Source organism: Chionomys nivalis, chromosome 22 (assembly GCF_950005125.1).
Source record: "Chionomys nivalis chromosome 22, mChiNiv1.1, whole genome shotgun sequence".
Classification (NCBI taxonomy): domain Eukaryota; kingdom Metazoa; phylum Chordata; class Mammalia; order Rodentia; family Cricetidae; genus Chionomys; species Chionomys nivalis.
This window is the reverse complement of record NC_080107.1, coordinates 8,832,923-8,844,618: the sequence shown is the minus strand read 5'-3', so window position 1 is coordinate 8,844,618 and position 11,696 is coordinate 8,832,923. Positions and strand designations below refer to the sequence as shown.

The window sequence follows — 11,696 nt, the reverse complement described above, 5'->3', positions numbered from 1 at the left end:
CTAAACCTACTTTAATAAATAGAATGGGGATCTTGGATTTCCCCCTCCCCCTCTGTATACACGGGAAGTTAGAAATTGGGGGGCTTCGAGCCCAAAAGCAGGACCTATGCTCTCCTCGCTGTAGTGGACCAACTGCATTAAAAGTAGAGTAAAACAATCATTGTTAGGGGTGCGGAGAGGGAGGGGATAAGTGTGGAGAGAGGCAGCTCTGTGATATCTCAGAGCTCATTGCTTGCTGTTCCTAGAAGACTAAAAACTTAAAGATGAACATCAATGCCTGGGGGGAACCACTGCCCTGTGTAATCACTTCGTAGGTCCTTCAGCATCAAAGTTAGAAAATTAGTATGAATTCCTAGAATTGGATCAGAGTCCAGACCATTCCTTTGAGGTCTAGATTGGTTACCTTTATAACCACACTGATTTTCCTTTCTAGCTATCCTTTGGGTCCTTCCTCCTCGTTTCCCCTTGAAAGGAAATGACTCTAGTTGGAACTGGAGACATGGAAAAGCATATCCCAGTCATGCCTGCTCCTTCTGTGATGAAGGTTTGTAGGCTGGGATGGGAATTGCTGTTTGCGATTGAGGAATTCAAAACCAACTTGAAACTGAAAAAAAAAAGAGGACTGAACTGGTCCCAGAGGGAGCAGACAGGGAATTGGGGTTGGGACAGCTAGAATATCTGCTGCCTCCCCGCTGAATCCGCACCACCAGCCTGCAGCAGGAGATGCACCAAGGCCCATTTTCTCCGACTTCCTATTTCCCAGCTGGGGAAACCCTGCCTCCGGCGCTCTGAGTCAGGCCATATAACCATTAGGGTTTTGCCCAAGGGTACATAAAGTGGGGGAGGTGACCGGGGCAGACTCTTATACTCCCAGGCTCTGCCTTTGAGGATGCCACCCATCCGCAGAGAATTTTGAGCAGCTCCTGAAGGCAGCCACCCAAAGCAAGGAGTTCTAGGTATTAGTGAAATGTCTGGGCCTTGTCAATTTTCTGCATGTCATCTATTTCTGCGTTATTTTTCGGTGGAATTTGAGTGACCCCGTTTTCATTGCAACAGGTTCCGGAGCACAAGGGGGAACCAGGAAGAGCCAGTGTAAGTACTTGCCCGTTTTTTTTGTTTTGTTTTGTTTTGTTTTGTTTTTTTCCTCTTTAAGCAATGCTAAGGGGGGAACCACTGCCCTGTGTAATCACTTCGTAGGTCCGCCCCAGCAGGGATGGGAGGGTGGCAGAGCTGTGCTGCCCCCCTCCCCAGGCAGAATGACCTGGAGAGCTCTTATGGGGGAAGGGGACGCTCCAGGTTGAATCTTTAAGAAACATTTCTGGGGCCTTGTTCACAGTCACCTGCCCAAGTAAACGCACCGCAGGAGCCCATCCTGGTCTTCTTGGACCTCCTTCGACCTTCCAGGCCTTCCCCCGGGTTCAAAGGCTTGCACAGGTGCAGCGGCCTTGGAGTTCATTAGCCATCTATCCTCTCAAGAAAGTGCTGGGAGCTTCCTCCTCAACTGCTAGAATTGACACAGTAAACACCAAGGCATCCGGGGCCCCTCCTGCAGTCCAACAGCTTTCCCTTGCTGTATATGTAATACACATGTTTAACTTTTGAAATCGATGTATTGCAAACAGAAACAAACGTGGAACCCTTGACGACCTTGGGCATGTTGAGTTGCCTGCTTCCCTGAAAAGCTGCCCCTTCTGAGCTTAGGTAGGCATTCCTCTCCTCTCTCTTTCTGGGTCTCAGTTCCTGCGGTGTGAGTTCTAGGTTTGGGGTAGCTGCTGAACAAGAAGAGTACTTGCTTTTTCTCTTTCACCTCTGCTTCTCCTTAGCTGCAGTTGAAGAATCCAGTGGGATTGGGTGGAGTCAGGAGCAGGGACTCCAGCCCTTGGGCTCTGAAGTTTGAATCTGAGGATGCTGGAACACCTTCAGGAGAACCTTCTCATTAGACTGGTGCTAACAGCAGGGAGACAAGGACATAGCAGTGGCTTGTTGCTCCCTGCAAACCCCAAGTGTTTTTTATCTCATTGGAAGGGTGGATTGGCAAGGGCCACAGGGACCAGGCATCCTCCCTTTCCTATGAGATGTCTTCCCTTCAGGGTCAGAGAAGCTGGGACTGGACTCAGGGCCAGATTGCTTTGCTGGGCCCCTGGTGAGGCTGAGACCCCCAGCTTGTAGTCTCCTCTATGAAACAGGCCTGCACAAAGTGAACCTGGCTCTAGGCTCCATGATAAAAATCTGGGATCTCCAGATTTCCCTTGGTCACCCCCTTCCCTTCCTGACACCCTTGGCTGTGGGTGCTTATCTCTACTGAGGCTGCTTGCTTGCCAACCCGAATCTGGCGCCTTGTAGCTGCGCACAGCACAAAAAGCCGGAGAGATCAAAAGCATTTGTATGGGCAGTTGAGTGGGAGGTGAATATTTAACGCTTTTGTTCATCAATAACTTGTTGGCTTTGACCTGTCTGAACAAGTCGAGCAATAAGGTGAAATGCAGGTCACAACGTCTAACAAATATGAAAATGTGTATACTCATCTTGGTCCCAACTCAACCCATCGGGCTTCCCCAATTTGTCTGGATAAAGCTTAGGTAGGCCCAGGATCCCCCAGGAAAGCCATGAGTGAAAAGGCTTGACATTAGTGGAATCTGAAGTGGGGATGCCTTTAAACAAACAGATTCTAGTCCTTTTTAGAATTGGCACCCGGGAAATCCCTTCAAAATAGTTAAAACAGTACAAGTGAAAGAAGGGGTGGGAGTTAGAGGAAGAGCGAAATGCAGAGAAGTGAGCACCCAATTTTGCCAGTTTTGGTGAAGGGAGCCCCCCTGCCCCATCCCATCAAAGTAAGACCAGGCTTGAGAGCGATTATTTTAATTACTGGGGAAGAAATCAAAACAATATTTAGAAATGTGGACATCTTCAGCCTGCTATCAGGCATCCAAAAAACTCGGCTCAAACCAGGGCATCCCTCTGCCCCTGAAATCAGCCCAGCCCCAGAGTGCATCTGGGCTCTTGATGCCCTGAATTGAGGGGCAAGCCCAAGACAGCGGAGGCGCTGGGGCGGCGAAATTCGTGAACTTTTGTACTCTTCTGTGCTGCTGTCGGCAAAGCAAAAATAATGAAACTTTGTGATATGTTTGTAAATGATTTCGAATGACCCCTCGCCCTGCCCTTCACCATTAGCGCGACGGTCTCAGCCCAGGGCGACTCGGTGGCCGCAAACAGCGCCTGCCTCGGGGTCTGCAGCAGCAACAGCAGCAGCAGCAGCAGCAGCAGCAGCAGCAGCAGCAGCAGCAGCAGCAGCAGCAGCGGCCGCCGCAGCGGGATCCGAAAGTCCAGCGGGGCTGAGGGCCCAGGAAGGTAAATGCTTGAATTCTGGGAGGACTAGCTGTGGCCAAAAACCTGGCTCAGGAATTGGTGGAATATATCCCCGCTTGCCTTTTTCAAAACTCCCTGCCGCTGAGGGCCTTTGCTTCGTTTTGGGAAATACCACTTGATAAGGGGGCGGGAGATTTGGATTCTGGAAGGGGGCAATAAAGCCTCTATCTCTGGGGTGAAAGAAAATTCCCTCTTTTTTTTTTTTTTTCTTTTCTATGTTTAAGAAGCAGCTCCTGGTTGCTCAGCTTCTCCATAGCCCTGATCAAGGCAACAGAATAAGGGGACTCATTGCTGCAAATTGTCTCCGAGCCTACCTGAACTGTCTCTGAAAGCCGGGCTTGGGGAGTTCCTGGTGGCTGAGCTGAAGATATCTAGGCTGGCGGCTGCTTGAGTGTCTGCTCTGGGTAGGACCCGAGGTTGTAACGTTGTCTATATATACCCTGTAGAACCGAATTTGTGTGGTACCCACATAGTCACAGATTCGATTCTAGGGGAATATATGGTCGATGCAAAAACTTCATATGTCTCCGACATAGCCAGAGACCGAGGCGCCGAGAATTGGGGCTGCAGAGCCGGTCAGCCACCTCTTTCTTTTTCATTACCTTGGATTCCAGGGTGATCGACTTTGCCTGGTGACATTGTGCAGCCTTTTCTTAGAGAAGCCCTCACCTTTTATCAACAGAGGTTCCAGGGGGTGCTTAAGGGGTTGTCTGAGTGTTAGGCCAAAGGGGCAGGTTTTAGGGTACTGGGGAGGGAGGTGAAAGGCCAACAAGCTCCTGCAGCAACTGTTCCTTCAGGAGTATATTGAGATATGACGGTCCTCAAATGGGGCTCACCTGGTTTTAGGATCCTTGTGTGGGAAGAAAACAATCTGGAAAGAAGGCCATTGGAGACCTTTGGGGTAACATTTAGGTAAAGTTAAAGTTCCCTCATCACCATCCCAACCTGACTAAATCCACATCTACCAGATCCAGGACAGTTAAAGGGCCTCCTGACATTTCAGCAAGACCCAACTTCAACTAGAAACACCCCAGCCTGGACATGGGCAGAAAACCATAGCGGTTACTCATTGCCTAACTCAATTCAGATCCGCCAGATACTGGTAACTTTTGGGTGACCCTGATGAAAACAAAGCCAGGACAGGTCTTTGTATGTCAGAGTCCAGGACTCCCGCCAGCTGGCCAGGCAGGCTGCCTGCCTGGGACACTCTCTACCCAACTCAGAGGCCACATTGCCCACACTCATTCTTCCTTATTTCGCACCCCAATAGGAGAATTCGCTCTTCCTGGAACTGTGCCCACTTCGGGGACAGCTTCAGGCGATGGTGGTGAGGAGGGCATGGGAGGTTAGCAAAGTCGGTGGAAGACAAAAGCCGGGGTAACCTGCTGAGAACAGGGGTACTGGGGATAGAATTGGAACTATATTAACATCTGTCAGGGACTCTCAAATGTGGCATGGCAAGTCACTTGATTACACGTATGTTATTTAGTTAAATTTGTTAAAATTATGAGATGCTCACAAACCCGGTGATAAACTCGCTCCCTTCCTATTGGCTGGCCTGGTCACATGGCCGCCCAACTTTATTCAGTTGACAGCAAGTAGGAGGGCCCAATGGAAGGAGAAAAAAAGACAACACGAGAAAAATTAGTATTTTCTACCTTCTGAAATTAATGGCCATGAGTTCGTATATGGTGAACTCTAAGTACGTGGACCCCAAGTTTCCTCCGTGCGAGGAATATTTGCAGGGTGGCTATCTAGGCGAGCAGGGAGCCGACTACTACGGCAGCGGCGCACAGGGCGCCGACTTCCAGCCCTCGGGGCTCTACCCACGGCCCGACTTCGGTGAGCAACCCTTCGGAGGCGGCGGGCAGGGGCCTGGCTCAGCGCTACCGGCGCGGGGTCACGGACAGGAGCCGAGTGGTCCAGGAAGTCACTACGGTGCCCCAGGAGAGCCGTGCCCAGCGCCCCCGCCTGCGCCCCTGCCTGGCGCCCGGGCCTGCAGCCAGCCCACCGGCCCCAAGCAGCCACCCCCGGGGACAGCCCTCAAGCAGCCGGCTGTGGTCTACCCCTGGATGAAGAAGGTGCATGTGAATTCGGGTAAGGAGCGGGTGTAGGGACCCTTTCAACCCTCCCCCACCTCTACTCGCAGCTTTTGGCCTGGGCCCCCTGGAGGGGGTGCGAGTGGGTGGGGGCTTGTGAAGCTTCCTTGGGCGCCACAATTACTCTCTCCATAAATTTTTATAGCTGAGGGAGCAGGCCGGGACCATGTGGCTGGCTGCTTGGCTGTGGGCGCAAAAGGGGGTGGGGATGGGGGTGGGGTGGGGGAGGACTCCATTTCCACAGCAGAGGGAACGCAGAGCAGGGAGAAGGGCATTTCCAAAATGTTGGAGATCCTGAACCCTTAGTGGGCCAGGGAGAAGGGAGAATCTTTGAGAATATGTGAGCCTGGGGAGTGGGTGCGTGAAAGGGGTTGGGTGGGAGTGTGTGTGTTCTTAGGGAGAGGGCGGGAGGGAGGAAACAGGCAAGCTTGGAGCACGGGGAGGGCCGAGGGCTGCAGGACGCGCCAGGAAGTGAGGGCAGAGGCAAGCCAGGGGCCTAACTAGTGGCCGGGCTCTGACCTGGCTGTCCTGTCTATTTTATCTCACAGTGAACCCCAACTACACCGGCGGGGAGCCCAAGCGTTCCCGGACAGCCTACACCAGACAGCAAGTCCTAGAACTGGAAAAGGAATTTCATTTTAACAGGTATCTGACCAGACGCCGTCGGATTGAAATCGCTCACACCCTGTGTCTGTCAGAGCGCCAGATCAAGATCTGGTTCCAGAACCGGAGGATGAAGTGGAAAAAAGACCACAAACTGCCCAACACCAAGGGCAGGTCTTCTTCTTCTTCCTCATCTTCCTGCTCCTCCTCTTCAGCTGCCCCCGGCCAGCATTTGCAGCCCATGGCCAAGGACCACCACACGGACCTGACGACCCTATAGAAGTGGGGACCCTGGGCCCATCCCTCCCTGCACTCCAGGTTGAGGCGAAGCTGCGGGTGCAGGCGGGGCCTGCTGTCACCTCACTGGGCTTTAAGGTACTGTGGGGGTGGACCTGGGACTTGCAGGCCGCTCTCGGACTAGGTTACCATCCTGCCCGAGGGCAGCCCCCTCCCTAAAGGGATGGGGTGGGAGGGTGGGCGGGCTTCTTTAAGTATATTATCATATGGCAGGAGCTACTGAGAACATAAAACCTTGGCGAGTCATTAAACTCATGAAAACCTCTGCTGTTGGATGTTGAATTTGCAAATGAAGGTCGGAGGCTTACTCCAGTGGGAACCTGGACATTCTCCTCCACACCACCCCTCCAGGGGGCTGCGTGGCTTAGTAGCTGTGGGGGCAGTTGAGGCAGAAAGCCAGCACCCAGTGCTAGGTGTTTTCAGTGTGAACAGAAGAGATGAGAGAGAATCTCAGAACTTTCTGAGTTATCTATAGAATTTCTGCTGTGATAAAAAGAAATGCTTTGCTCCCAGTGACCCAGGCCCAAAGAAATAAATCCAAGAAGGAAGTGGAAACGGGTTATTTTATGTTCTGATTATGTTTGCTTAAATATTTATTTGTTGGGGGATTGGACTACAAGAAAATCCGTGGCACCTGTGTGCCAACAACCTTAGGCTAGTGAAAAGGATCGAGCTTCAAGGGCTGAATCAGAAATCTGGGGACTCACTTCTGGCCCTATTCGGGATTTTGAGCTCCTCCCTCCCACCCATCCCCTGGAAATAAGTGTAGGAGGCCCTTAACCCTTCCAGAGGGAAGCCAAGGACCCAGGAAAACTGAGCTTTGAAAATGTATTTCCACATGTGCTTGCTCCAGCACTGTGTTTGCAAAGTGGTTGAAAGAAAGAGAAGGGGGAAAAAGAAACAAATGGCTCAATATTTTTCTCTGGGGAAAGAAAAAATCACCTATATGCCCTGGGCCATCAGATAATGTCTGAGTTTTCTATTCCAACTGGATTCCAAATGCTCCAAGTACCTCCACATAGCAGGATTTTTATAGGAATCAGAATCAGTGTATGGCCTATGGGGGGTGGGTGGCCCTGTGTAGTAGGGAGAAAGAGGGTAGGTAAGTAAGGAAGTCTTGTTTTTAAAAAGGAACTAATAGACTCTGGACGTCCACAAGTGTTGATCTTAAAAGGATTTCCCTGAGGTGTGTGTGTGTGTGTGTTTTCTGAAGTGTTTCTCAAGACATTACTTACAAGCAGAAACTGTAAAAGTCTCAAAGTTTTCAGGCCCACTTCTTTACCTTGAAACCAGTGGCTTTAGCACAAGCTCAAACAACAGGAAGGATAGTTATTTATTTACTTTTATTTCACGTATGGGAAGAGTTCAGATCTCATTTTCTTAAAACACTAACCCTTAACAACAAGAAAGATAAGAGTCAAAGGTGATGATAGAGTTTATATACTCAAATGAAAGGAGGTTTTGAAAGCTTGAGCCCCAAAGCTTGGGCTTCAGACAGAAACCCCTGATTGCAGACTCCCCCCACCCCAGTAAGAAATAGGGAGAGGTAAACTTAAGTTTTAATCATAAAATCAATAGTGCTATTACTTTTTTCAGTATTTCAGAATACTTTAGAAGGTTTCAATGGTTGTTTTAAAAATAGATTTCAGTGGAGGAGGGAAAGGCCTGGGCTTTGGTTCTGTGTCTTCTGAGAGAGCTGAGGGCAAGGATTCAACTGGAGTCCCTAAACTGAAATTCTGCTTCTCTGAAGTATCTTCCAAGCCTTGGTCTTTTGTATTAGACCCTGGAGAAAGCTCTTTGTTCCTCCTTGGGGTGAGCCTGGCTCTCAGACTTGCACATGGCAATACTTGAATATCACCACGTCGGGATATTAAAGATGGATATTCCTGCATTATTCGCATCATTGTTTCTATCACAAAAAGCACAGAGTTCATACATAGTCAAGATGTCTTTTTTTCTGACGCCCTCACGTTGAGAAGCTGAAAAGGTATTTTACTGAAGTAGGGCTAAATTACAGAATCAGGTTCATCCAGAGGGCAAATTTTCTGTTCGATTGGTTGTATTTCAGCCGGGAGGACTGACCTCTAAACCCTTAACCTTTTGGACTGTAACTACCCTTCTCTTCTTTTCCCCGTCCCTCTAACATGGAGACAGTCTTTGGATGCTGCCTTTGAAAAGGGCAGCTAGCTATCCTTGGGCCAATTGGCAAGTTGCTAAGATTCTTTCCTAAAAGCCAAATCTGAGCATACGTTGAACCAAGGCCTTGGGGCGGGGTAGTATATATTTTCACAAGATTGAACCATCTGTACTTACTATAAAGATTATTATATAGATCTTTCCCCTCTCCTCGGAAGTCCTGGTTATTCCTCCAGCTTCAGACCAAATACTACCCCTTCTTCCTCCTGCCCCAAGGGAAAGCCAAAAGTACCTTTCCAGAAGAAAACCCTGGTTCCTTCTCAAACATAGCCCCGCTACTTTGGAAAGTAACTTAATCCGGGAAACAACTTCTTTGTTTCTGAGTCTCAGCTCTACCACTCAGCTGGGAGGAATTGTCTTTTGAAATGCTAATTGCTCTTGCCTGGCCTAAAGAGCAGTTGCCAGTCCTGAAGTCCCATTCGAATCCTGGTATCCGTTTGGGCCCAAAGGAGTGGACCAGGAAAGGGGTAGCCCCCGCTCTCCCCCCCACCCTGGTCACCTAGGGCAGGGAAGGAACTGCGTCTCCATCTGGGAACGTGCTGTAGAAAAAGCAAGAGGTAGAAAGGCCCTAGTGCCCATTTGCTGTTATTTGTTTCCAGTTTGTTCCCCCAAATATGAGCCAGAAGTGTTTATTTGGGTGTTTTAAAACCTGTGTCGGGGTTGGTGACTGGGGCTGAGGAGCGGAGCGTTTGCTGAGGACAGTGGGCCTCTGGCTCACACCTCATTCTGTCCATGGCAGCCTTTTGTTGAGAAGTGACATTGTCAGTCAGCCCCTTGGAGTCCGCTCACAAAGATGCTTTTTAAAAATAGAATTGACCATGTTTTACTGCCACCGATTAAAGTATTATTTATATTAATTGTTGCCTGTAGTTTTGATGTAATTCATTGATCTATATTTGAAATAATAAAAGGTGTAGTAAAATCTCCCTCCTGTTTGGTGCCTTGATAGAGACTCTTTGTTAAGTTTCCTAAAAGCCAGCATTCATTATAAACAATTTATCTTTTTATTTTCTGCAATAAAATTGACACCAAGTTATTTGGTGCCTATGGTGTGAAAATTAAAAGTCATGTAGGGTCTAGCAATTCTACATTTCCGTCCACTCCCAGTCTGACTTCTTTACTTTGTGAGCATTGGAAAGCCTGATGCCAGATCCAGGCTGCAAGGTGGAGGGCATTATTTGTTGAAAGAAAGAGAAGAGACTGCTTGAACTACTAGGGGGCTCCAAATAGGCTTTCTGTCTGGCCAGTTCTTAGGAAACCCCCCTCCCCAGGAAGTTTTCCTTGTGTGAGAATCCTTCCCACTCTCCAGAGGCTGGGTGAGTGCTTGTTCTGGGCCCAGTTGAGGCTGGCTGGCTGGTGATTGTTCTGACCTGACCTGTCTAGCCCCTCATCTTGGACTCCTACTTTTCTGGGGCTGCTGAACCCCTCTGGGGTTACCAACACCTGCCTCTCTTCCCTGAATCCTCCTGGCCCCTCAAACAACAATAAACACTCTCTAGTATAAAAAGTATCATGCACTATTTTTATCACGAGGGCTTTCCCACATCTTGGCCTCAGCTTTGAAGAGGGGGCCAAGACAGGAGTTCCAAAAGAGATAGGGGGTGTCTTGCTGGAGACAGGAAATGAGTAGAATACATAAAATAGAACATATGTCCTTAATATATGGAAGGGCTCGACCCAGACGCGTGGACATGTGTATTTATAAGTGCGCAGACAGAAGTTTAAATATTCAGACACATTTTATGATTGTCCTCTGCCCGTCTTCTGGTTAATGGCTCCTTCTGTGCCCACCAATACATCAATACCGCTGTGTGTATTGAATCACCGGCAGGGATGAGGAGGAAGCGAGTCCATAGCTGAGCCGGCTGAGTACAGTACAGTAACTGGGACCCTCGGCAGACGGCGCCATGTTGGGGAGCCCTCCCTGCCCCCCACGCCGGGCTGGGCGGCCGGGGCTCGGCGGCAGCCGGGGGAGGGCCGCTCATAACCCGGAGAATTTTCAAAGTGCGAGGAAGATGATAAGAATAGATTTCTACAAGTCGCGACCACGTGATTGGCGAAATAATTAATTCAGCACGTCCCTTAAGAAACACGGAGTCGTCATTAATCTGCCACGCAAAGGGCTCTCTCCGACTTGGAAAGTGCAGGGATCCCGAGAACACGGCCCGCCGAGGGGGGTCCCCCCGCGCCCGCAGACCCGGCCCCGCGGCGGGCGCTGAGCGCGGCCCGCAGGTAAATATTTGGGCTACTTTTATTTCATCAGATTTCAATCCTTAATGAACTTAGCTGTCAGAGCCGCTGACTAATAGTTGCCGTTGCTTCCCTGGTTTGGAACCGCGCGCCGGCCAGAAGTTGTTAGTGGCTTGGATCGTGACCTTTGGTTCAGCGAAGCTTTGCACTTATGAAAAATTACTATGGGCGGCCGAGAGTGTGTGTGTGTGTGTGTGTGTGTGTGTGTGTGTGTGTGTGTGTGTGTGAGAGAGAGAGAGAGAGAGAGGGGGGGGGGCGGTGTGGATGAGGGTGCCGAGGGTATGCGAGGGGTGAGGGTGCAGGGGGTGAGGGTGCGAGGGTGCGCGCAGGCTGCTCCCCAGACAACAGGAGTTTAAAGAAAAAAAAAAATCCCGTCGGGCTGGGGACACTCCTGGCGCACGCGGGCCGAGGTTGCCCGGTCGCCTGTGTCTACCGGGAACAATGGTCGCTGTCACCGCATCTGCCGCCTATTCTTAAACCAGCGAGAAAAGGCCCTGGCCCTCTTTTCAAGCGAGGCTCGTAAATTTTTCTTTGCGTCATAATAGAAGGCTATAAAATCAAGTTGAAATTTTACCCCAGGCAGATTTTAACCAACAGATAATGATTCCAAGCTACTTCTCTCCTTCTCTGCCTTCCCCACCCCTAGCTCAGCGGCTCATCGCTCCAGCGAGCAGTTTCTCCTTGCTTCCTCTTTAGTTTCGGATTTGTAATTTTTTTTGAATATCTAACAAAAGGAAAAGAAGCCCTCCAAGTCGGAGCAACCAAAGCAAGGGGAAGCCTTCGAGAAAGGCGCGAGGCTGTGGTGAGCCGCAAAGCGACAATGTCTCTTGCTCACTTTTTTGGTCTTTTTTCACCCCCACTCCAAGATTTGACGTCCTGAAGGCA

The 11,696-nt window shown here is 49.9% G+C and overlaps 1 protein-coding gene across 1 annotated transcript; it reads left to right on the top strand.

Moving 5' to 3' along the window:
- The first annotated feature begins 4,965 nt into the window (after positions 1–4,965).
- Positions 4,966–6,490, top strand: Hoxd4 (homeobox D4). Its single transcript, XM_057755043.1, has 2 exons — positions 4,966–5,463; positions 6,014–6,490. The coding sequence occupies exons 1-2, from the start codon at positions 5,037–5,039 to the stop codon at positions 6,346–6,348; spliced, it is 762 nt and encodes a 253-aa protein (XP_057611026.1). The 5' UTR covers positions 4,966–5,036; the 3' UTR covers positions 6,349–6,490.
- The last annotated feature ends 5,206 nt before the right edge of the window (positions 6,491–11,696 follow it).

Coding starts and splice junctions, on each gene's coding strand:
- Hoxd4 (XM_057755043.1), top strand. CDS start 5,037: ATGGCCATGAGTTCGTATATGGTGAACTCTAAGTACGTGGACCCCAAG. Junction 5,464..6,013: donor GAAGGTGCATGTGAATTCGG/GTAAGGAGCGGG, acceptor TTTATCTCACAG/TGAACCCCAACTACACCGGC.